Below are 27,138 nucleotides of genomic sequence, written 5' to 3'. Positions count from 1 at the left end.
CACAAATGACGAGTTGCCCATGTTTTGGGCGACACGAAACGGCTTGAACACAGATGCCTGGGGCGACATCACAGTGCAATGGGCCAGAGCTGCTTGACAGCTTTGTAACCTTAAATTGCTAGTCCAATGTCTGAAAGCATGAACATTCCTGAATGGTTTATATTTGAGGAGTGCGTAAGTAAAACTCATCGTCCATCAAGGCGGGAACGGATCCTGTGTATTCTGTGACGGGCCGTCATTTCGAATAGGCATTCCGTGACACAGTTGTGTTCCAGCTTACAGATTTACACGACAGAAACACCCTAACAGACTGTTTTATTCAGTTAATTGCATTTATCGCAGGCCTCATTCTATTTCCAGCAAGTCGTGCTTGCTTGAGCAACCGAATGAGGATTATATGCAAAACGTCTGCGACGCTCTAGACACAGTCATTGGACGGAATGTTTTATCACAGGTCGAATCTATGGCTGATATTTCTTAGATTGTCATAAGCTGAGTGAACTCCTATAACGATGACTCTAAGACAAACATCTTTTATCAAACAATGGATTCATGCCTCTGGATTTCTAATCTAATTTCAGTGTTTCTCGCCTTCCAGCAGATATCCAAGCGTTAATGCATGGCTTCCGACGGTTTCACATGACTGGGAACTGTAACCCTTTCCCAACATACCTGTTTACTGAGCCGAACTGAACCACAAGGTCGAGTGACAAGGTCCACAGCTCTTACGATGGGTCCGCACGGACTGTTCGAGGGAGAATCATCAGTCGTGGGGTGTGGGGTCACTTCAGTGCATGGAAACCGAAATAATGCAACACTGCCATAACGATATACTCGATGGAGCCAAAGTTATAAAAATACAACTGATAACGTCATTTCACAACAAAGACACCGTAAACTGTTCAAAAATCTCACGGAGTGCAGCAGTACTATCGTTCGCGCTTCCACAACATCTGAGAATAAAGGCACGGCAGTTGTGCACAACGACTCACCAACTCAGAATCAAATAACACTTTCAAGCAATTGCGAAATTTGCATGAAAAGTTACCAAGGAGACTACTATGCCATCCAGCGGCCGCTGTACACTTAATATTCGGGGAGAAAAGGGGGAGTTGGCTGACCACTAGACTTTGGAAATATTTGATGAGCCTTGTGGTTGTGATCCCATTCTACCTGCCTTTTGGTCTGTTCATTTTTCGGCCAGTGCCCCTCCGACAACCCACAGCGATAACAACTGACGAAGCTGAGAGGCGCTGCCGCAGCGCATGGTGACGTCACTCCACAGGGGTGACGGAACGCGACGCCAGCTGGTGACGTCATCCATCACGTCCGCAGAGGCAGCTGCATGGCGGCCACAGCATTGAGTGACGTAATTCGAGGCGGGCAGCACGCAACCCCGCCGAAACCGCGGCATCGCGTCGCGTCACTGCACGACTTTCAACTAACAGCGTCGCGGCCCTACGCTGTGACGTCACTCCGTCACACCGCACCGTGACGTCACAACGGGCAGCACGGCGTGACGTCACTCTACCACACTGCGCCGTGACGTAACTCGGCGACCCCGACTGGGATCGGAGTCATGCCCGGCGTCACACCATGACCTGCGCCAGCGTGAGCAAGGCGGCGCGCTAGTTGAAGAACTTGTCGTCCTCCTCGGTGATGACGGGTCGGCCTCCGTGGTGGGTGACCGGCTGGCCGAAGTTGCGCAGCGCCTTCTTCAGCTGCACCTGCTTGGCGTGCTCCTGACGCCCCTTGAGCTTGTCGCGCAGCTCGTTCAGGTGCTTCTGCCTGCGGACGACGGGAGGCGGCTGATGACGTGGGAGCGTTTGCGCTGGGTGAGGAGCATTGTTCATGAGTCTCGGACTACCTTGAGGGGGCGGGGAAAGCATTCTGAGATCTTAAAATTCAAAATTCAGCACCGCAAAGCAAACTTCGGTATGGTTAGGACGTGGAACAAGTCGCCTTAAAACCTTGGTACGCCCAACTCTTCTCGTAGAGGAAGCCCAAAGAAGATCGTTGCATGGTGACTGCACTGCTCCCTCATGGACTGGCTGTATTAGATTTGCCTCTTGTGTAGATGAATCGGCGGTATTATGCACAAATGTATCATACGTCAAAACGCCACTGAGCACCTCCCTTGACCTGATTTGGCGACCTCGTCCCAAATACCTTTTGTCTAGAGCGGTGTCAATCTTCTTTCCCAGCTGGTCCTCCTTTTCTTCAATGCGTTTCTGCTTCGCCTCCTCGATATACTGTTGTTTCATAGTGATTTTTTGCACTCTTTCTTCTTCTGCCGCCTGTAACAAAGCGAGTGAGAGTCAGATGATAGCTGTTTGGTAGGAAAGGGGACAGTCGAGGATGGTTTGAGTCGCGCAGCAAACGTTGCGGTGTCTCTCGATTCCCATTGATGCTTGTCCTGTCAGTCGTGCACTCTATTTCCAATCCGTGTGCAAAGTTTTGCCTTCATCGACGTTGGCCCATAGCAGCTGAGTGCCGCTGTGGCGTACTTAAGTACAGGGCATGTGTCAAAACAAAACAAAAAAATGGGGACAAATTACAAGGAAATTACGACATAGGTTGGGCGCAAAAAGACACTGCGAAAAAGATGCCGAGGCTTTCTACGTCGATATAATTGCCAATTAATTCTAGGTAAGCCCGATTCTTTCAAAGCAACAAAACTCAGATGAAAATCGACAGCCGTCAGCAAGTGGCTTAGGGCTTGAAGCTATTATGTTGTGTTTTATACGTGGCATCATGAAACCCTCACGAAATCGTTCCATTTAGACGCATGCGTAAGCATGCTGTGGGTACCTAATTCTTTCACGCGATAATATTAACTCTACTGCAAGATACGAGAGACTGAGACAAAACTGCATCTTTACTACGTATGCTGCACATTGGTTAGTCAATCTAACTGCTTCAGCATAAAAAATCGTGCACAAAATTATGCTCATCACGAACCTCAGCCCGGGGCTAGTCATAAGTCCATAAATATTCCATAAATATTTCCCGTCCATAAATATTTCCCGCGTCAGCCCATGTCGTCCTATAACGATAACTCGGTCCTAACATCTGACGTTACGTGAACACTTGGCGGTGGCATTAAAACCGAAAAAGTGACGTCACTGGGAGTCAGCCGGTGGAAGCCAAACGTTGACAGCTCAGCAACTACTTTGATTTCTAACGACGTTGAAGTGATGAGATGACCGGTTAGGGCGGGAACGGACGCGATAACCACGTTCTTGAAATGCTATTCAACTCCAGATTTAAAAATTTAGTCTCACCAATGACGCAACTTGTTTGGGCTAGGCTAGTTCAACAGTGTGTCTGAAGCTGCTGGAGGGAAGAGTACGGCGCCCAGGTCTGTGGCTGGAAGAAGGAAAGGACGCGGGTTTCGGCTGTGTCGCGGCTGGGGTGGGGGGGGGGGGGGGGGGCGAGTGGAGTGTGGCGCCTAGGTCTGTAGACGCAGGAAGGAAGGAGCGTGTGTCTCGGCTGTGCCGCTGCTGGAGCGAGAGTGCGGCGCCTGGGTCTGTAGCTGGAGAAGGAAGGAGCGCGGTTCTCGGCCGTGTCGCGGCTGGAAGAGAGAGTGCGGCGCCTGGGTCTGTGCCTGCAGGAAGGGAGGATCGTGTGCCTTGGCTGCACCACTGCCGGAAAGGAGAATGCGGCGCCTGGGTCTGCTGTTGCTAGAGGAGAGTGCAGCATTCGGGTCTTCCGATGCCGGCCATGAAGAAGGAGAGCGCGGCACTCGGGCCCTCCGCTATACACTACCGGGGCCTGCTGTTGTGCGCCACGGGTCTGCCGCTGGCGTGGAAGGAGAACACGGTACCCAGGTGGCTCCGAGGATCGCCAGGTGCTGCTCGATCACTACACCCGTCACACTGCGCAGGGAAGGCCTAAAGCGCCGGGCTGCTCAGGGAGGAGCTCGGCTGTTGTGCGGCCACGATCGCGCCCTGGGTGGTTACCGGAGGCCCGCGGCCTGTGCGACCGACCGAGTGGCCACATCCAAACAGGGCCGGCGGTTGAACCCTCCCGCCTGCTGCGTACACACGGTCTCCAGCAGCTGCGCAACACTTCACGGCAGACGGCCGCTCGCCCGCTCCAGGCCACCGGCCACAGTGCCGGTGCACCGCCAGGCGTTCAGTGACGCGTGGCAGCGGGCGGCGGGTGCATGAGGTCAGACGGTGTCGAGAGTTTCGGTCCAGTGCTATGACGCAAGCGCTGGCTCGCTCCGGCGCCTCTGTGTCGGACAGCACATTCTCGCGCGGGGCCCCGAGACAGGTCTGTGGGACCGGTCGGGGGAGGGCAGGGGGGGGGGGCGTCACAGCCGTCGATAGGCGGTGAGACTGCCCGGCTTACCTGCCCACGGGGCGAATGTGTTCGGGAACCGCCGGCATTTCCGGCCCCTACGACTACCTGTGGCGGTGCCGCAGAGTGGCGGCAGCGGTCGAGACAGCGGCGAAGGCGATATTAACGATGGCGGCGGCCGTGACGACGACGACCGCCACGACGTTGGATGCGCGATCAAAGACATGACCGTGCGTGTGAGCCTGACAGCCAACACATCACACCCGGTTCCTGTAAGGCATCCTGGTAGCCACAGGACGGATCGGCCAGGAAATCACATGAATCATGTAGAGCGCATCATGTAGAACGCAACGATTCCCGAAGAAATGCAAACATAATTCGTCCATCGATCGCGCTGGTCTTCGCATGCCTTCTCAGAGGGTCAGCTCCGTCGCTGGGCGCAGCAAGCCCACAATCACTTATTTATCCATTTCCCGTCCACTTCGGCAATGGTAGAAAGTCATGCACCTGCTCTTTTTCTAAAAATGCTAGCTTGTAAAGGGCTGTTATGAAGTTCGACCTCAGGCCGGCGGAACCTGCTATCACAGTGGAACGAATGTGGCCATCGCTTCCGAACTCTCAGCTGTAGCCTCAGACGCGCGCCACTGATAGGTCGGACGTATCACGCAACAGCCGATCGCGTGCAACTTTCTGAATCACTCAAGGGAAAGTTCTGGAAGGCTCTCCCGACCAATGTTTCCATTCAGTGGAAGCGTGACGTGTTATGTGTGATGTCAATGATCATTCGTGTGTTTGGTAGGAACGTTTCAAATAGACCACGACGCTGGCTGGCAAATACGGGGACAAATCTGAGAACATTTTATCAGCTGGCGAATGTTCCAAACAGACCATGACGTTGGCTGTGAGATACGGGGACGAATCTTGAAACATTTTACTAGCATGCGACGGCCAGATCTCGAAAATGCACTAAAAAAAGCTCATGACGCATTTTTGGTAGCTTTGTTTCTTCCCAGTATTCTCTTTCGGGACCATGAATCTCAAAGAGACGCAAAGGTCCCCCACTGCTGACCGGGGGGCCGGAATCCGCTTCACCCCTTCCAGCCCTGGGACAGACGTCAGGCCAACCTCAGCTCACCCACGCGCCAAATCCCGGCCGGCGCGCCTGTCGGGCGATGGACGCCCCGCCGCCCTCCGCACACCGGTCTGGTTCCACCGATGCACGGCCAGTCACGCGAAGTGGACCGTACGACGGCGGGGAGGGGTGCGAGATCAATACGGTCGGCCTACCTGGCCGTCGGACCGTATGCCCCGACGCCACCGCCGCGTCACCGCGTCGGCTGACTCGGAGCGGGCAAGCCGCCATGCCAAGGTCATAGACATCGATGCTGTCCTCGTAAATACTGCATGGACCCGTGTTTTCCGACGCTAAAGCTTTGCGGTATGCGCGGTCGGAAGGACAACGGGCGGGCTGGAACTGCGCATGCGCACCCACTCTGAATGGTCTGAGTGGCGAATGAGTCGTGTTCGCCATGAAAGATGTGACAGGTGCAAATACTTCATGATTTTAAAGCTCCCCGCTTTTTTCTGCAGCGATCGCTCTCAGGGATTGTGTACTCAAAAATATTAGTTTTGAGATACAGATGATAGCAAGCTGCGGGATGTTCTGACTTGCACTGATTCGTTTAGGAACGCGTCAGCTGCTGCGTCATACCGGTTTTTCTGATTTATTGGCACATTCGCTCTCACAACTGTTGGCTTTTTAACTTAAGAAACCGGCATTGCGGTTTTGCTTTAAGCCATATGTTTGCGGCGCCCCAAAGTGAGGAATTGCAAAGGTGGCGAGCTTTCCATTGTTCTATTTTTGTTCTAATCGAAACGATGTTTCGTTAGCCACAGGCTGCATCGCCGCACCGACTAAGAGTATGAACCCTCTGGTAACTCCAATGTTTTTCAGGTGAATTGGGGTTGATTCAGGTGCGGGCGCTTGGACCTTGGCAAGCCAGGAATGATAGATGATTGGCTGTACGTTGTGATCCAGATGTTGGCGCACTCATTGCCATGTGCAGGTCACATGGCTCACGTACAACTGTCATTTTTAAAACTATCACACCCACGGAATAATCGGCATCACATGCAGGCATTGAATTCAACCATTAGGAGTGACTGCGGATCGTATTGAACACGGGCACGGGAACGGGGGCTCCGCAGGTGCCGTGGCACTCCCACTTTTGAGAGTGCGGGTGCCAGCAAGAATAGTGGCACCCTGACTTTTCGGGCCGTAAGTTATATTTGCAGGTGCCTTTTTCAAGGAATCCTATACGACGCAGTTAACGTGACCCAAAACTGGAAACTAAATACTCGCTCCTATGATGCAGCAGACATTCACCGTAGCAGAGAGGAAAATGCATTCCACATAAAGGGCATGACGTTACCAACTGTGTTTTGCTGCGGATGCAAAGAAAAAGCAGATGTTTTTTACAAGGCAGTTTAACTTTATCGTAACGGGCGATAAGATCAGTTTGCATTTATTTTGTGGCTGTGATTCTTTCCGCAACAGGACCTGAAATCCAACAGCACTGTAGGTGACAGTAGACCCGGACCAAGAGTACGATGGATCGGGATATGAGGGGTTTTCAACACATGTTGTGTGTACAACTGTATAGAAATTCAGCTAAATTTTGTCCCGCTTTGGTCATATCACTAGACGAAACCAAAACATCCCTTTATCTTTCTACCTGAAACCTGCAGCCAGCATATCGAAATCGTATCCCGCGTGTATCCCACTTGTCCCATTCATCCCATCGTATCCTATTTATTTGAATGCGGAAGGATCCGAGGGGTGGTGAGCAAATGTCGGAATGATCTTTTCAGAAGGAAAACATGTGGCTAAAGTTATGTTTTTATCCCCACAGTTTGTGCATGTGATTGTTTACCTACATCAAGGGAAGTGTTCTACATTGGCATGGGGTTTTGAACTGAGAAAGCCATCTTGAATACCACGATGTAAATTTCCTTTTCAAAGGGAGTGTCCCACATTTGTATGGTGTTTTATACTGCAGTAGCCGTCTTGAAGATCATTCGACGCGATTATCTCCTACGAAAATCGTGTCAAACCATATCATTTGTGAAGTCAAGAGATCGCTGCCTGAGTCCAACTATGGGAGCTGAACCCATAGGCGTCCAAACTCTGGTCGCGCTTCGTCGGTACCGTGTTGCAAATGCTACATTAGGCAGGCGACTCTGTGGTACGTCGGCATGTAGGCCTTGACTGGAGCTTACGTCTACAGAGGTGCTGATAGCCCTCCCCAAACATTAAGAATGTACAGGGAAGGGCTCGAATGTCATTATGCCTGAACCCGGCATCCTGCATTTGAAACGTTCTCGAGCCTATGCCCTGGGTGTATGGGCATATCTGAGCTTATCGTCTGGTTTCTTTCCATGCAAAATGTAAAGTCATATATCCACGTAAAACATGTGAAGCTATTGGGCGAACGTGTTTTAGAAATCGGGCGTCTCTAACCTTGCCCTGCTGTTCTCAACATAGTCCAGCACGCCCCACGTAGTTTTATCGTGGGAAACATTCTGGGATGTTTGGTAAGCGCATAACTCACACCGTCCACAGGGAACAGATACCGCCGCCCAAGAATTCAGCATCGCCTTTGCAATAACCAATCATTGATAATTTCAGGCCTTCGCCCAAGTGGGCCACAAACAGCGGCCCTTCGGCTCACTGCGCTCGCACACTGTCATCAGCGTCTCTCCACACAAGCCATCAAGATGGCGACCGGCTCCCGTCGCCGCCAGCTATCTGACCTTTCTGCGCTCCTCCTTCTCGCGTTGGTCGGCTTCGGGGTCGACGCGGCGCACGTGCGCACGCCGCCGTGCCTCCAGGCTCTGCAGGTGGAGCGAGGGCAGGCGCTCCTGGACGGCCGAGGCGCCCCGCCGCTGCACGCCGTCCGTCTCCTTGATGTCCACGATGTCGAAGCTGGGAGCAGAGAGGGCATGAGAGAGAAAGGACGCTAACAAGCGCCGCGGTTGTAACGACGAGGTGGAAGCCACGGAAATGCCGTTGTCAGTCCGATGCAGAAGGCTGTAAAAGCAGAAACGCGGTATGCAGCAGGACGGTACAAAAAGGGAGAAAGACGGAGACGAACGGATGGGGCGGGAGCTAGGCAGAAGCCAAATCATGAAATCACGACGGAATCATGAATGAAGCCCTGCATACTTATATACATGCAACGAGCGTGTGACCGAGACCGAGCTTAAGCGTATGGACTCTAAACGTGCATGCAAAATGAGCACCGCGAATAGCAGGCTATGAGAGCTATTTAGGCAGTGGACTTGATCAATGAATCACACCAAACGGAGGAAAAGTATCTGACAACACATTTGAACGAGATGCCAAGGACGGGCATATAGCATGGATACCACGAATAGCAGGCCGTGAGGGCTGCGACAGGAGAGCTGTGTAAGAGCAGGCAGTGGACAAAGGCAGTGGACATAGCCGATGAATCTAAACCGGATGAATCAGCCGGAGGGGAACCCGGAGGCAGAAAGAGGAAGAGCCGGAGTAAAAACCGGAGGGAGGCGTGTAGTAATGCATTGAGCCTCCTTCGTATTGCCACGCGTTAGGACGCAAGGCGAACGAACCTTCAACGGATCGAAAACAAATTTAACGTTACGTAAGTGGAAATATTGTGACGCACCGTCGGTGGCCAGGAGTGGTATGGGTGGTCATGCTTTTCACGGGTGTATACATTTTCAACCGATGATCGTACCACCAGATGGTTGTCAGCAATTAGTAGTACAATTCTTTAAAAATTTAGCTGTAATATGTCGGATGCACTATAATGCATGCTGGCTGATTTTTTGCCGGAGCCGGCATATTTCTGTAACGTTGTGGTATTGTTCTATTTCATCTCCCGATTCTATAAGTCTAGGAAATGTACCAATTTCCAGTCGTGAAAAGTCTGCACAACGCGGGTTAGATATAGGCCCAGAACTTAGCTACCGGGAACCGCAATGAAGCTAAATGTGCTGCGATATGTAAACGAGCGATGCTGGTCTCTGCTGTTTCGTAATTTCTTCGTGATTGCAACACGACAAATCTTTTCACTTTGTTATCAGTCAGCGTTTAACTTACAACTACCACCACCACGGTTTCGGCTGTTCAAGTAGGACCTGTGGATATACTTAGGCACTGAGTACCGGCTGCCTTATTGTCTGCATATGACAGCCATGACAACCATGGTTGAACCATGGCTGCCGAGACAGAGGTTCTAAAAGTACATAGTCGCATGTTCTAGTTCGCTGTGACCTATTTCTTCATACAAAAGCTCAATTTTTTCCAATACACCTGTCGAAGTAACGATATGTGTAACTTGCTCGTTCATCTCGTCGATCAAAATTGATCACTTGCCCATATTGCAGAAGCCATTAGTAAATTTGTGCATAGACGCTGAACATCAATGCGCCTCCGCCTGCTTAGCTCATGAAAGTGAAATAGTCCAATGCATTTGTGAATCATATCCGAAAGGGTCCCGACAATTGATGGGCTTCATTTGCTACTGTTTACGTATCATCGTCATGTGACGACAATCACGCATGTTGTAGCCTTGCTTGTCCCACACCGAAAAGACGTTCCGCTTCATCATATGCGAAATATACGACGCATGCACGAAAGTACACAAAGCAGGGGCAGCGGAGCAGCAGGAGGGAGAGAAAGGGGACAGTTACCCCTGTTGACAGGGAAGGAGGCAAAAATGTGGCGGCTCCTCAAAAGTTTGGGAGGCTCCTTTTGCCAAAGCTTAAGGCTTTGTAGCTCCACATAAGTTACCAACACTCCGGTCAAGAATGCCCCATAACTGAGCTGGACGTTGCTCAAACGGACTCGCAGGGGCCTTTTTACATCAATAAGCTGGTATATTGGATCATGAACTAGGCTTGAGGAACTTGGTAGCCCGTGCTCTGGACCGAGATGCCCTATTTTGTGTTAAGGAGGCCGATTTGTTGACTTGAGAGACCAAGTTGTGAAATAAGAGACCCCTGTTTTGGAATAGCAGGCCCCTTTCATGAATCAGATGACCTCAGTTTTGGATCAGGATGCCCTGTTTTGGGAAAATAAGGGCATTTGCTGGATTTATAGGCACTCTTCACGAATCGGTGGGATCGTGTAGTGGATAAGAAGGCCCTTTTTGAAGCAGAAGGCCCTTTTTAGGAACAGGAGTTTCCATTATTGGATAGGGAGATGATTCGCCGGATCGAAAAGGTCCCTGCATTGTTCAAAAGGTTTCTACGTTAATCAAAAGGTCCATATTCTAGATTGTTTAATGGTCGACGTTTAGATACGTGGACATTGATACGTGTAGCAATCTGATAATGTTTATGTGATCCCGGCGCCCCGCCCCTTAAGCATGACACCGTCTAGGAGTCAGTGTCAGTGACAACGTGTGGCCTCCCTGTAAGGAAATCCCACTTTGTCCAGGAGCCCTGGAACATTCTGTCACCCCTCCCCCAGCTTAAAATCCGTGGCACAGCCTCTGATACGAAGGCTTTATTAGCCGCGAGTGAAACCATTGATACCATCTATAATGTGGAAAGCATAGTGTGGATAGAAAGTTGTCCACATGGAATTATTAGGAAACATTCAACCCGGGGTAACCGGTTCAAGAAAAGTTGCGAACAAAAGCATAAGATCGATGAGAGCTAAGTGTCATGGTGTGTTTCTGTCCTTCTGTTGTTGTTTTTTTTTAATTCCGGCCAAAACCACCTAGCCCATGATAGCATTGGGACCATCAAAGCAACGTCATTGTATCACAGTGGGAACTGAAATTGAACATCTTGAATTAGGATATGAACCTTTACAATAGGAATTGGAAGTGTGATACCAATACGACAGCAGGGCAGCGATGACCCTTATCCACCGCAGAAAATAAAGCTGCAACACGAACATGAAATACAGCACAAAAAACGAGCATAAAGCTGGAAAACGAATATAAAACAACCGAAATACAATATTATGGACAACTAAAAATCGGGAGTGAAATACAACTTTAGTAATGGAACTGTGGTCGCAAACAAACACGGGCCTCGTGTCAAAGCCCCGTATGCGGGAATCCCGGCCGTTTACTGCGGTTTCGAGGCGAAGCTCGTCCGTGCCAGCGCGCACCATTACGGCCGTGTTACGCCTGGAAACGGCCTGGAAACCGAGCCCGCCGCGACGCTGACCGCGACTATCGACCGACCTGAGGCCGTTGGTCGCCTTGGCCTTAGGCATGGCGATGAGCCCCTCCTCCCGCAGCGACTGCAGGATCTGCTTCTCCTCCATGCGGTTCTTCTGGTAGCCGGAGAGGAGGCGCGGCACAGCCTTCCCCACCACCTCAAGCTCTGCAGAACAGCGGCGGCGTTCAACGCCCCGGGACCGGTCAGAGGTCGTCGGGGCACAGGGTGAAAGGGTCATCAGGCGAATTAGTCATTTGGACGGGCAGGTTAGGCTGTCAGGTCCTCGGGTCGCCCCCCTCCCTCTCCTCCCACCGTTAGTTATAAAAGCTGACGCCCCTGAAGACTCATGCACGTGTCAGTGCCGGTAACATCTTGTTCGAGCAACGAGGCTGTTTGCAGGTATTTATAACGTTCTAACAACGATAACTTGATCCTATCCGATCAGCGAAGGCTTTTGATGAAGAGCTGAGGACGCACCTATTCCAGGAATGTGACGTGGCATTCGCCGTCGCCTTGAGCCATAGCCGGAAACCCGCTTACCAGCTCAGATCTCAGATTTCAACCCTCCGACCCGTCGATCTTAGCGGGACCAAACTGCCTTCCGGCTCGGCTCGAGAGCATGGCGCGAGAACTCACCGAGCTCGTATGGCGGCTTGAAGTCGCGCTCAACCAACTTGACCATTTCTGCCGCCGAGTGTTCGGTGATCACGTGACTGTAGTTCTCATCCAGATCATAGATGCCGCTGTCGGCACTTTCCTTGGACATAGCCGAGTGCGACTTGAGGTCCTCAAAAAGCAGCGTGCCGTTCCGGGCATCGAGCGACTCCTGTAGCAAGAGAGGAGGTGTCAGAGCAGCAGTGGCATCCAGCGATTCCTGCAGCAAGGGAAGGCGCGTCAGAGCAGCGGCGGCGGCAGCGACTGCTGCAGCCAAGGAACACGCGTCAAAGCAAAAACGGCAGAAACGTATCTCGCGGCAAGAGAAGACGGCAGAGCGGCAGCGGCGTCAGCAACTCCTGCAGCCAAGGAAAACGCGTCAAAGCAGTAACAACAGAAGAAAACCCTGCAACAAGAGAAGACATGTCAGAGCAGCGACGGCGGTAGCGACTCCTGCAGCGGAAGAACTCGCGTCAGAGCAGCAACGGCAGAAGTGAATCCTGCAGCAAGAGAAGACGCGTCAAAGCAGCAGCAGCAGAAGAGCGTCGGGCTCCTTTTGGAGAGCAGAAGGGCGAGTTGATGCTGCAGGCCGCTTGAGAAGCTCAAGCCACGCGCCAGACCTGGAATGATGCTATAAAGGGCTGCAGGTCTGAGGACTTTGGTAAATCATCACATCGGTGTTCTTTTTTCTTTCCAGACTTCCAATGCTTGATTGGTTACAATATGCAGACATGACATGCAACTTCTGTCGTACGCCTTTGATTTTACAGCAAAGGAAGGAACGGCGCAAATATGGAAAACATCTTGGTGCATAATGCTATGCCCAGTTGTGTCTTGTGCGAATGGGCACAAGGCCCAAAGCTGGTAAGGATACAGCTGCTGAGGATATATGAGGGTCGAAAAGCCGCCTTCGGAAAGCATTTACATCTGCTGATTTTCCATTGCATTGTATCATGTGTTAGGGGCAAGTTTTTTACGAAATTCTTCGCGTGATCTACCGCAACCCCGTTAAGGTGCCATGCAAGAGGCATGACTTTCCATTTATGTCGCGACAAATTCCGTGAGCTCGGCTACGCTGCTCGGTAGCGCTGGGAAATCCCGAGGGCTGTCCACGAGAGCATTGCTAGAGGCACGCGAGTAGGGCATTCAAATTTTGAAGAAACATGTCAAGAAACCTCCGTGGTCTTGGGGAAAGATGCTGGACTCGTAATCCAGCGGCACTGGGTACGAGTCCCAGAGTGGGCGCATTGTTTGACCCGAATGAAACGGAAAGGCCAGCTGGCAGCTGGCCAACGAGGCTCAACCCAGACCCGAGGCGGCCGTGTCGCAGCATTGTGCGGCACGTAAAACCCTCCGCATTCCTGTCCGGCGAAAGGGCGGAGGCAAAATCAGCTGTTGAACAGGACGGCACGCTTGGGTGGTGGGTTCGGGGTACAGGCAACAAGCTATGCTTAGCAGGTACTCTGAATCCGAAGTCACCCATACAAACCATTCGAGATAAATTTTAAAAAAATCTTAAGGCATTTAAAACGCCCTTGGAAATCTTGAGCACGCCTAGTCCGTACGAGGCGTCGTGGGTGCGTTATTTCGTGGAATTGCAGTCACTTACTCAGGGAAAGCATGCAGCCGGTTTTAACGAAGCCCCAGGTTGGTGAATAAATGCATCCGTAAAACGGTTGTGGTAGGGCAAACCAAATATCGCGTCGGCCACGGGTCGACACTGCAGTGAACGGCGTGTGTCGGCCGCGGGCAAGTCACTGCAGTGATCAGCGTGTGTCGACCGCGGGCCCGTCACTGCAGTGATCAGCGTGTGTCGGCCGCGGGCCCGTCACTACAGTGATCAGCGTGTGTCGGCCGCGGGCCCGTCACTGCAGTGATCAGCGTGTGTCGGCCGCGGGCCCGTCACTGCAGTGATCAGCGTGTGTCGGCCGCGGGCCCGTCACTGCAGTGATCAGCGTGTGTCGGCCGCGGGCCCGTCACTGCAGTGATCAGCGTGTGTCGGCCGCGGGCCCGTCACTGCAGTGATCAGCGTGTGTCGGCCGCGGGCCCGTCACTGCAGTGATCAGCGTGTGTCGGCCGCGGGGCCGCCACTGCAGTGATCAGCGTGTGTCGGCCGCGGGCCCGTCACTGCAGTGATCAGCGTGTGTCGGCCGCGGGCCCGTCACTGCAGTGATCAGCGTGTGTCGGCCGCGGGCCCGTCACTGCAGTGATCAGCGTGTGTCGGCCGCGGGCCCGTCGCTGCAGTGATCAGCGTGTGTCGGCCGCGGGCCCGTCACTGCAGTGATCGGCGTGTCTCAGCCGCGGGCCCATCACTGCAGTGATCGGCGTGTCTCAGCCGTGGGCCCGTCACTGCAGTGATCGGCGTGTCTCAGCCGCGAGCCCGTCACTGCAGTGAACGGCGCGGGCTGTGACGCCTTGCACGATCGGTCACTGCGGTCGTCTTATTCAAAAATGTTGTTATGTGACGCAACCAGTATTTTCGGGGATGGAAATCTGTGTCGAATCTTCATATTACCACGTTGTTTTTTTCATGCGTGAGGCCAACGTCTTCGGAATGTCACCAGATTGTGTCAATGTTCAATTTAGCCCGGATTTCTTTTGTGCAATGCCATTTGGTGATAAAACACCACAGCAGCTATGGTGATGGCGAGTGGCGCAGCAGCTGCGCCACACGCCGCCTCCCGCTACTGATGCCTGAAAGGACTGCTACTATTGGTGCAATGTCCATAAACATAAGACAGGGGCGCCACGTTCCATAATAAGTCGCGCGGGGGGGGGGGGGTTGAGCAGGGAAAAATGACAAGCCATACCCTAAAATACGCAGAAATGTATTTCCCGGATTTAAATGAATTTCTTATGTTATTCTGACCTTAGTCTGTCCCCCAGCTTAATGAAAAACTATAAGCGTTGTGATTGCTGATGATCACTTCTCTAACATGTATTTTCTTCAAACGGTAACAAAATACTTCTCGGACACCGCTCTGGCTACAGAGCTTTCTGACAAGACATCTGGAAAACTTCAAAAGTTTCGGCATGCCCTAGTAATTACATCTTAAAGGTCTTGGGAAGTCAGTTTCGTTTTTGAGATCCTATGATAGCTTAAAATTGGCTTCCTTACCTTTCCGACTATGAAAATGCATTTACCACACCAAACACAAAACAAAAACAATTTCTAGGACACAGCAAAAGTAATTAGCCATCCGCTGCACACTATATCTGCTCGGTAGCTACCCGTCAGCACCACATCCATCAACTGCCGGCAAAAAAAATTGACTGGACGCAAGCAGCCTAGTGTCACGCACAGTGTGGCTGCTGCCCCATGGCTGTGTGTATGTGCATGGCCTCAGATAGCAGCATGAATGGATATCGATAAGCAGCACCACTGTGCGTTATGAAGGTCCAGCGTAGCGGCAAACCAAGTTTGCAGCACCAGCTACCAACTAGATAGAAGAACTTCGACCAAGCCTATAATTTACATCGCATTTACGTCCATGTCGTCTACAGTCACGAACTGGGGCAAAATGAATCATTGAATATGAGTGATAATAAATACATCTCAGCTCCGAGTAAGAATGGTGATGTACCCCGCTAGACATAATCACTGGCCTATGTCAGAGCATAAAACCATACATCAAATCACACAGTGATAAAAAAAACACCACCGGAGAGGTTGTAATAGTCTTTACAGTTAACAATGAGGTCCAGCAACAACCTGATTAGAACTGTGGACACGTACATCGTCTTTCCAATTTGACCATGCCAACGGAAACCTTACCAACACAACACTCCGGAAAAAAATCAGGGAACTACGCATCCAGCATGTACACGCGAGCCCCAGTTAGCCAACAGCTTGCTGGATTGCTCCATACTTCGGCCCTTGCAGCCGCGCCAGTGTGGTGCGGTGCGTGCCTGCGCCGGATAAACACATGGGACGCTGACGCTACTGACGCTCGTTGGAAGTGGATGCCGTGCGCCACAATGACTGGAGGTCACGCACGTCGGCGTGACCTCGACAACGGACCTGCACGCCCGGTCAGGGACCGGGCGGTCAGGGTTTCGTAACGGTGGGGCTCAGTCGCCAACGTTCACGCACGGGGCGCCTGGACGGAAGAGAACGCCTTGGAGGGAAAATAGCTTTGTGGTGTAGTTAATCTTAACAGCCAGTGCATTTGGGAACGAAATGGTAACATGTGACGCGACGCAAATTGCGGTCAACGATGTAGGTACTTGGAAATGCCGGAAACCATCCTCATTTTACATGCAGCCAGATGTCATACAAAGCTGCGATCATTCTGCTTTTACGATGCAGATATGTGTTATACTCTACATCAACGTTCGCCACAAACGCCCTGAAAAGTAACGTGATCGGATGCACCGTGCACGGCGGGCCAAATCTAGTGGGAGTCTTATATCCACACACGTCAACGGTAAATGTAGTCTGGACAACTTAAAAACATCAGTTCGTAGGTATGCACACTAGTATTGGATCACAAGCGAGTCATTGATTTTTGCATTTTTATGTGGGAGGGAGAGAGAGAGGGAGAGAGAGAGAGAGAGTGTGAGCGAGAGAGAGAGAGGAAGAGAGAGACAGAGACAGAGAGAGCGATATATATATATATATATATATATATATATATATATATATATATATATATATATATATGTCTATATATATATATATATATATATATGTATGTATATATATATATATATGTGTATATATATATATATATATATATATATATATATACTCAACAAGATCGGCCGTGTCATCAGCGTGGCAGGCATAATCATGTGCCTGAAAAAGACTTACCCCAAGGTCGCAGTTTGGGATATCCAGATCATCTTCAACCAGTAGAGTGGGCGTGACGCTGCTGATGGACTGACCCGAGGCTCCGGCTGACCTTCCTGACCTTGGCTTGGTGAGGTCAACGGCCTGCTCGGTGGGGTCACTGCCCACCGGGCGAGCGGTCGTGACCTTGATCTGTGTCCGTGCTGGCTTGCTCTCCCCGCAGCCCATGATCTGACCTTGAGACGACCTCTTGTAGACGATGAGCGGTTTTCTGAGACGTTACGAGCTGACAGCTCGGGCACTGGGGACAGATAGAGGACCTGTGATGGGAGCCGGACGCGACAACGGCTCCTGGTAACAGCAGTTTGTCGTCCGTGGCCGTTTGAGCTCTACATGCGGTCAGCAGGAGCAAAGGCGCGGCTCGTTTCGTAACTATGTTGATGTAACACAGCTGGCGTACTCAAACAAGTCTAGAGAGTTAAAAAACGCTGAATTTTTGGGGATGTGGCGGTGGATGCAGCTTGCTTTGGTCCGTGCGATCGTAAATAGATCGATTTCACTGGTTGCAAGTCGCAAAGTACGGCTCAAAGACGTGTGCTGCTGCTCACAATTCAGCGATGTTCATCATGTATGGAGCGGGGATGCCTATAGCATGGAGGAAATGAGTAGCGCAGCACGCTTTGATTTAACAATAACACCGTTTTGTTGTCATTGTTGAATCAACGTTACCGAAACAGAAATGCTGCACATGCAGCTTTCACTTCTACTCACATCAACTCGTCCAATGCATGGAATATTGTATATGCATCATGTACGTTATAGATGTGTATATATATATATATATATATATATATATATATATATAAAACATATATATATATATATATATATATATATATATCCCACCTATTTCACAAGAAGACGTATCCTTTCCACATCCCGGTTAGTGACAGGTTGATGAAGAAATGAGACCCACAGAGCATGATTTTGGCACCTCACTTAAGCTTGGGCTGCTTGCCATTTATATCTACATTTAGTTCCCTCGTTGCGTGCAGCCCTCTTCATGACTTCCGTGTACGTTGCATATGTCTGCTCCTCACTCACACCGGAGGACACTTCAATCCCTATGACGTGGTACGCTGATGCATGTCGCGTTTATTCATTTGGGAAAAACGTATCTATTAAACATTGATGACGAGACCAAATGAACTTTGAAGTCAAGTCCAACACCCATGAAGCCTCTTCTCCCAGCGCGTATGGCGCGAGAAACGAAGCAATCTAGCCTTCATGAAATGGACCATTCAAAATATCTTCAATGGTTTGTTCACAACGGAGCCTCTATGCTCGTCGGAGCGAGCTAAACGCAGGTGGCGTTATGAGGGAAAGTTGAACCAGAATTCCTGCGCTTATCCCCTAAAACCTAGCGTTATCAGACGGGAGATGCCAGAAGTGAGCATATTCGGTGTGCAGCAAAGATAACTGTCGAAAAATGCGATGCATTCAGCTAAAATATGACGCAGGCACGTGTCGGGTTGATAGTCTGGGGCTATCTATCCCCGTCTGATGCGCGCAAGCCAGTGCGAACCGACGACGGCAGTAAATACCGTGAACTGATAAGCTGTGTCGTGATCATCTTTTCTCAGAAGTCTGGTTTCAAGAATTCGGGACGTGATGAGAAAGGCTCATGGGTGGAGCGTCTGGGATTCACAAATGTGTTGGAAATCCCGTGACATTACCAGTCCATGGCGTTGCAAACCCTCGCCTGCAATCAGGTTGTGGCGAAACACTTGTGCAAAGTAGGTTGCCTCCGTCCAAGTGAGTCACACCCGAGAGCACTCTGCATGGACAATGCCGGCGGTGGGCTGCAGAGAACTCGGGGATATACCGAGATCCACTAATGCGAAGCGTGGTTGTCGCCACCAATGATTGCTCCACGTGGTGCACAAAATTGGTTACAGCGCTTAGATTGCTTCACTTGTCCGGATTCCACCGGTGGTTTGTTTATGTGCACACGTGTCACATTCGTTGGCAGTACCCCGCGTTTCCGTGGCTACCAAACGATAGCGGTACATTCCGCTGACATGGCTTTCAGTCCAGTAGATTCAGAGGCAATCTGTCTAGAGTGACGGACCACATCTTGTTCAACGCACCAGCTGTGTTTGTGCTCACTGCCACACATCTCTCCACATCGGAACGCTTTTGAATAAATCGGGTGAAACCGGTAATGGATGGGTCGCGCGGTCCATTACGACATTGTCACACATACTGATCACCCAAAAGCACACATAGGCGGATCGCGGGCGCAGACAGTGTTTCGTCAGACACAACAAAAGGGTATATGTTGGTGATGCATTGCTGCATCGTGAATTGCTAAGCCTCACACGTACACTTAGGTCGGCCCAGAATGCCACGGATTCAGAACAGAACAAGAAAACATGTAGGGTAGTCTCTGTGGGACCCTGACAGCGCTGACAATGATCTGAATTTTTAACCTCGTTAAAGGGAGTGTGTCTCATGTTTTCGATTTTCTTCATAAGCGCCAAAGGGCAGTTTGGCAATAATCTGTGGTTAGTTTTGGTTGCTAAGGGTGCATTTGGGTCTTGCAACAGTTTTATGTATTTATTGTTATCTATCCTAGCGATGGCTGTGCGTGAACAAATACCATCCTAACAGATATATCAATCAGCGGGCAAGAAAGGACGAATGCACTGGCTTATATGTGGCGAATACCTGCGCGCTACAGACATGGCCATTATTTTGGTTGCTAGGTAACATAAAACAACAGCATTTTCCTAGGGCCTGGTGCAGCTGAATGTAAACAAAAACAAAACATCAACATAATGGCCGCCGCCGTCGCTGCGTTTGCGAGCTGTTGTCAGCGCTGACAAGCGACATCCGCGAAAAGCCATTGGCTAGAGCTAACGACACCTTCTCAATGATGTCGATGTGTTTAGTAGTGAATACTGCTGGTTGGCTACTCGATAACTTTGTTCGTCCATACAAACCAAATAATATTTTGGGGCCTGTGACAATATCTCGTTGGTGGAGGCGAATTCATAGAAACTGAGGACACCAAAATTTGAAATAGAAAATCCCTACCATCCTACGTGAACAGTCGAAAATTCTAACTTGACTAGACACGCTCCCTTTAGGGTGCAGCATGCGGTTAGTCGGTAAAATCCTGTGCCAAATTCGGAGTTGCAGCCGCTTCAATTTAAAGCCATCGGTTGTGGTATATATAATTATATATATATATATAGATATATATATATATATTATCCTTGACTTATAGCCCTTAATCTTTGCTCCCATTTCACTTGCGAGTGCGTGGGCGGGGCAACATGTACTGGTGCTACAAACGCATTATAGCCCTGCCTTGCAGTGCCCATGCATGTCCTTAATTGGTCAAAATGTCTGCCCCCGAGTTGCGTGTACGGTGGGTTGTGCAGTGTAGTGCAGTTGTGCATTCAGAAGCTTTCGGTTCTGGTGGTCATAGAGATCACTTATTTGAACAACTGAATGGTGTATCAGCTGATGCTTGTGCATAGACTTATTCTCCTCTAAACATACGTCGGAGTTATCCATGGAACTTTGGATACAATATTTCTCCCGTTGGCTTAGGCTGTAACGACTGTACGGTTCGCGTCCAAGTGTTTACTACCTCTGACCAAAAAAGCATCTAACAAGTTCAGTGACCCTTAGGGTCGATGTTACAGTGCAGCAGTGATGTTTCGTTTTTTATTTTAAGTCGATTTCGTATAATCTCCTTTCATTTGGCTTTATGTCAAAAGCCTGCTTAATCCAGGTAATTTTGAGGCTATCAGCTTGAACTCATGGATCTGGGACCTTCAAACTTCCCAAGTAAAGACGGTTTTTGAGTACACCTTGTTTTATTTTGTCCCCGCCATCTGATCAATTTTGTCGCCGCGAACTGATCAATTTTAATTCCCATGTTCTTTAAAATCAACCGGTAAGGCTTTTCTAATGCTGCTCATGATATATATCAGCTGCGAAAGGACCTCCGACTTTATCATGTGCGCCTTTCAAGAAACCGTAAGGCTCCGTCCGAACTGTGGGCTCAGCTTTCCTTAAAGTCGTTCTATTTTTTCATGGTGGTGGAGATCGCGTAAATCCTCGCAACAGCGCCTGGAATTGTCTTTTTTTTTTTTTTTTTTTTTTTACTATCGGAGCCGACTGCGCCATGCAGTGTTTGTCAAACAGCTTATCAGGTAGGAGATAAGCCCCTCATCACTGTAATTGTCATTAGGCTGCCCGCTCAATCTTCGTTCGAACATGACAAGCGGTCATGGTAAGGAGGTGCGGCGCACAGACAAGTCAAAGCTGGGGATTGGCAAGCTTGCCGATAACTACCATAGATGCTGGCAGTGTCAATTGCGAAGTGGTGTAAAAACATAGTTTCAGTCTGCTTCAGCGTCTTTTCAAAAGTATCCATAACCTTTGATTGTGATAAAACCTGACGCGTTATGACACATTTCAATGTATTTGATAGCCTCAATAGACCTAGATTTATAATCAGCTGTGCAGCCGCCGAACTTTGTTCTTCATTATAACATGCATATTATGCGACGATGCTTTAGCAGCATTCTACTTTGCCCTACCCAGGTAGAAATATGGCCTGGCCAGGCACCAAAAAATTGGACACTAAGGCATGTCTGACCCAACCTAGGAAAACCTGGGCGGTGAGTGAGCGCGAGGTCAGGTGAAGTCGGAAGGCAGAACAGATCGTGCCAAGCATCACGGCACGTTTCACTTTTGCCACCAAATTCTGCCGTTGACATGGGATTCCCCGGTCGTATAGTCCGTCGGACCAGGACCCACACAATGGGCACAACTTAGCGTGAACCCTGATCCCGGTAATTAAAAAAGATATTAGCAGGGAGAAAAAGACGTTTTACGCCTAATGATATGATGTTAATATCCACTCTAAAAATTGAGATGTGTTGTGTGTGTGCGGTCAATGCGAGTGAGCAGGGTCGTTCTTAAAAAAATATGAGTGGAAAGAAAGGTATGCACGGCCTTGGCCAGGGGTGTACTTTTCTCTTCAGCCTGCGGGTGGGTTTACAGTCCCCTCCCCCCCCCAAACTTGGTGTCCAGCCCCCAGCTTTGAGTAAAATTGGGCAAAATCCGATGTGAAGACCGTTTGCTGGTGTATTTCAGAAGATTTTGTCACTTTTCAGTGATCCCTTTCCCCTCCCCAGCTTAATTTGCTGAGCTACACAGCTGGCCATAGCCATGCATCTGCGCGGATGACCGGGTACCGTCTCAGTGACTATGCTCTCCCAGCGGGCTGGCGCCGCCACTGGGGCTTGGTGACTCATACCCTCAGTATGTACATACCGATAAATCCGGGAAATGCACCTGCATTCCAGAACTATTCGCGTTTTTCTGAGGCACATCATTTGATGCGTCGATGCAGGTTGGCTTTACCGAAACAGAATAAATTGTCATTATTCTCACTAGGTCACTAGCTGTAGCCGCGGCTAGATTACACACACTCGCAATCGATTGTCAAGTGCCGTGCTGAGCTGCATGCCTCGGGTCTGCAGCGGCTCTTTCGCTTGAAAAATCTAGCGCCTTCCTGCCCCCCATCCCTCATTACGAGCACGCCCTCGCTGCGGCCGAGCTCACCTCTGGCTGACAGGGTCCATGCCGCGGAGCGGCGCACCGATGTGGGCGGCGTCCGTCCCACCGCCCGGGGCTGCGACCACCTGACCGGCAGCCGGCCGGACGCACCTTGTTTGGGCTCAGTGTTTAGTATATCGACATGGCAACGGAGTCGATCGGTGACGTCACGCGGCGACGGCGACGACGGGCCCGTTGACGGCGACGTCCGCCGCTGGCCCGGGCCCACTACGGGCGACGGCGGGCGTGGAGTGCGAGTCGCCGCCGAAACGGCTGGACGGAGCTGGAGGGTCACGAGCGTGCGGCAGCGATCCGCGTGTGAAGTCTGGCTCGCACCACGCTTCGGTGGATTCGCATGTATGCTAAGGGTGGTCTCGTACCTGGGGCGTCGCTCAATATGCTTTCGGAGAGCCTGAGCCCTCCCCCTTCCCCATTCTGATTTGCAACATCTATTGCAGCTGGAATGCTGGGCTGAATAGATACAGGACAATTTTTTAAACTATTAGTATGCAGGTAATAGGTAACTAAGCGCACCACTGTTAGTATCACGCTAGTTTTGTACCAAATAGCACCCTGCAGACCCTTTTGTTTTTGTCATGGTATCTCCTTCACATACTAAGCTATTCTAAGCCATCTTCCTCTAAGCCATCAGCCTCTAAGCTAAGCCATCTGCAACTACATGATAAATTTATTTTCAAATGTTAACGTCGGGACTGGGATAAACAACAGTTGAGTGCAACATGCGGCAGGGTTTAAGTACAGGGCGGTGCAGGCGCCCTGTGTTTAAACGCATGTTTTCCATAGCAGTAGTAAGTGTATTTGTCGCATGATCGTGGCTGTGATGGTTAAACAATGCGGTTGACGGCAGCGTGGCTGTGGTGGTTATGCAACGCGATTAGCGAACAGCGGTAGTCTGCAGTGAGCCGTTACTAAGGTTTACTAAGATGTTGTTTTCTGTGAAGTACGCCTCATTCTAAGCCTTTTGCAAATAGGAGGCTTAGATTAACTGAAAATGGGAAGCCATTCTCCAGCAGAAACACAATTTGAAATTAGCGAAATATTAAAAGGAACACTTGTGAATGGACCTTACTCTTCAGAGGCCAGGTGTCGCGCTCATTCATTGCATGTACGCATGTACTGCACGCTCGTTCATGTGTGTACACGCTTCTCAGCCAGGCTGCTGCAGCGAGGGTAAACACAAATATGTTTCAATTGATCCATGACTTAGGCCATCCCAGATCATCGCAGAACACGGCTGTTTCGGAAAACACGACTGGTGCAAATGATTAACGAGACGAGCAAACATTTTGGTTTATTGTGTATTTTATTATGTTGTCTATTTTATCATGGACTAATTGGCGATCATAGGTTAATGACCCCATGCTGCCTCCACCCACAGACTGATCTGCTATTTTAGAGCCAGCCAGTGCAGGCGTGGATGAAACTTGACCCATATGTATCACTTTCGTAAGGCTTAATGCATGGACGAAGTTTACGAGGAGCATTAAATTCAATGTCAATTTGGTTTATCAGTTTGGCACTACAAGAAATAGTTCGTCATCTGCGAATTTCCAGTCCAGTGAACATGCTGTACACCTTAGCCCTCGCCGTGATTTGCCGTTTCTCATAACGCGTACCGATAGCGGGGGGCCGACGTGACTCTCCTTCCATTTCATTTCCATAGTAATGAATGTCCGGTTCAGCGCAAAACACTAGCGCATTGATCTCAACGATATGTCGCGATCAGTATTAGTTTTATGTTGTTACATCTATGATTGCCCCTATTATGCCAGCTTCAAGGTCAAGGTTTCTAGAGAATTGCGCTCATTTAGCTAGGAGCATCATGCTTACGAGACTATGCATTGTAGCGACAATAAGTCTTAACAGGCTTGAAATAGTTTATGTCAAGGGTTTGCATTATTTGTCTGCGGATGAAATGGGAGAACCCGTCATCTTTTTTCATCGCATTAAAGGGCGGGTATGCTAAATAACGTACGATTTTTAAAAGTTGCTACGTTTTCATCATCATTATCAACATGGTCATCACCATTTGACGTCCTGTCAGACCATATACAATGAAAGAACATCCAACCGTGCACATGCAACTTGCATGCAATCGGTATACGAGGTCACCGCACCAATCCACACATAAAAGGTACACCAGCCTTAATCTGGTCTCTGGATCGGTCTTCCTTACATGTCATACCACTAGATCGAGAACGGCTCTGCCCAGAATATGCTCGGCAAAGCGGGACAATGTGCATTGCATTAAACTAAACTCACATGTATAAGCGGCCGGGGTGGTTTAGCGATGTCTACGACGCAAGCAAACGAAGCGTTGATTTTCGCTGATGGACTTGCGCTTTTCACATGCGGCAACAGTCACAAAGCAAAGTAACCGCTGTAACTGCACACGTTACAAAATCGGTGGGGGCGGACACTGGAAAAACAGTGTGGAGACGCTGACGCAGAGTGTTCAGAACTCATTTGACCGTGTTATGCGTTCCGCTTATGTCGCCGCTCGATGAGGCCATTCCGGACGATGCACGGATTCGATCCAAGCTTGCTTGTGTCCGATTTCGCGCCGTCAGATGATGTGATTGGGTCAAACTCGTAAAGAATGATTCTTAGCGAAAGATGTAACCAACTTGTTTAGAAAAATGATAACTCAGACCGCATTCAGCCTACAGATGTCATGCAGACTTGGACGCAAAGATTTGACGATTCCGTGGCTTAGACACGAATCAAAATTAGTCGGAACAAAACAGCGAATACATTTTGATTAGTATAGCCTCTATAATATGCTTTTGTATTCTAACATGCTGCCGCAGTATGAATAGCATGTCACATGCCGCAGTGCGCGGCTCTCGCCTCATTTATTCCGCATGTGTTCTGGCAATATAAATCAGGACCACATCGGAATATCAAGACAAGCCTCGAATAAAGCTAGGTGATCCTGGGCAACACCTGGCCTTACCGATACCAAAGCATCGGCCGGTACCACCGCAGCCAGGTCATTCCCTGACCTCACTGGAGCCAGCGCGGTAACCGATGCTATGAGACGCAGCGCAGCATCCGGTCTTAAAAGAGCCAATGCAACAGCCGACCCCACCACTCACTAGTTGGTCTCAATGTCCACTGGTGAAAGCTGGAAAGCCTCAATATCCACCGGTGAAAGCTGGAAAGCCTCAATATCCACCGGTGAAAGCTGGAAAGCGTCAATATCCACCGTGAAAACTGGAAAGCCTCAATACCCGCCGGTGAAAACTGGAGAGCTGACTTCAGTGGGGAAAATGATTTTAGCACACCAGCGGCCGCAGCCGTCACTGCGTAATTACTGGGGAGGCGGGGAGCTGACACGATTCTGATCTGGAATCTGTCCATGCACGCATGCCGCCAGGAGTTGAGTTGAGGGACAGCTGATACAGAGGCTCCGCCCCCCCCCCCCCCCCCCGCCAATCTGCTGTCCCTGCCTTGGGGTTAAACTGGAGTCAGCGGACGGCGGGAGGCGAACTAGTCCTTGGGGGCACCTCCTCCCTTCCTGCCAAGGTCTGGGACCCCTTTGAGTCTCCATAACCATTCAGCCAGCCTGCCGCGCCGGGCGCACCATTAGGGCGCGCCTGGCGCGGGAACATCCCACGGGACAGTCGGCTTCGTGGGAACATGGTGTGCACGTTTTTCACAAAGTCAGAGTGTGGGAATCGTGGTCTGCAACTCCAAAGAGGCTCCAAATCGTCAAACGCATGCACATACGGTCCAGTGAGGAGATTAAATGCATAAAACGTCACACAGACCGCTAAACATATTTCACGCGTTTACTATAGCGTCTTCAAAATGGCGAGCGATAGCGAGAAATAACAAACACACTATGCGTCAATCATTTCAAAAGGAAGTTCCTCAAACTGTGCACCCAAGCGCCCTCGCTCGCCACTCCGGCTTCTCATCGCCACTCCCTTGGTTCTCGGCAGTTTTTCCACAGCGACGAAACATAGTGTTTTTTTAGGGTCATGGCCACTCCAATGTCGAGGTGCAACCCCCCCCCCCGCCCTCAATCTTGGGGTCGATCCTGCTGCGTTAAAAGTGATTAAAATCATCTATCTCCTCTTTGAAAATGATAGCAATTATACGCCCCGATAGGAAACTGAAAGTTTTGCAAAAGCATCAGAACTAAAAACGGTTCTGGCTTTTACGTGTCTAGAGAAACACAAAGGTTTGCTCAAATTTTGTTCTAACAGGTTCTTGCACTTTTATGATGAAATGAGGCACAAACATCCCGCTTCACCACTTCAGCTAAATATGAATCCAGAGGCATCGTCGTCTAGGTGATGTTCGTTATTTGGCCACGTGTGCAGCACTGGTCACGCGTTGCTTCGGGCTCCATAGCACATTGGTCGAGACTATGAATGTGTACAGGGCAAGAACCAAACAAAAACAAAAAACCAAAACGCTTGACGGTTTTCTTCAGCGCTTTCCTGACAGGCAAAACATGGTCAAATATACAATTTTTGACAAAATTCTCCAAA

The 27,138-nt window shown here is 50.1% G+C and overlaps 1 protein-coding gene across 1 annotated transcript; it reads right to left on the bottom strand.

Annotated features, from left to right (window-relative positions):
• Positions 1-191: 191 nt before the first annotated feature.
• LOC119106470 (uncharacterized) lies at positions 192-22,698 on the bottom strand. The gene is made up of 7 exons (XM_037230115.1): positions 22,622-22,698; positions 16,994-17,273; positions 12,163-12,352; positions 11,550-11,691; positions 8,119-8,290; positions 2,170-2,297; positions 192-1,788 (listed from the first exon to the last, which is right to left on the bottom strand). The coding sequence occupies exons 2-7, from the start codon at positions 17,198-17,200 to the stop codon at positions 1,629-1,631; spliced, it is 999 nt and encodes a 332-aa protein (XP_037086010.1). The 5' UTR covers positions 17,201-17,273; positions 22,622-22,698; the 3' UTR covers positions 192-1,628.
• Between the last annotated feature and the right edge of the window lie 4,440 nt (positions 22,699-27,138).

This window comes from Pollicipes pollicipes, unplaced genomic scaffold (assembly GCF_011947565.3).
Source record: "Pollicipes pollicipes isolate AB1234 unplaced genomic scaffold, Ppol_2.1 Scaffold_6138;HRSCAF=7277_pilon_pilon_pilon, whole genome shotgun sequence".
Lineage (NCBI taxonomy): Eukaryota > Metazoa > Arthropoda > Thecostraca > Pollicipedomorpha > Pollicipedidae > Pollicipes > Pollicipes pollicipes.
Note: the sequence above shows the minus strand (reverse complement) of the source record. Positions and strands in the feature narration are given on the sequence as shown.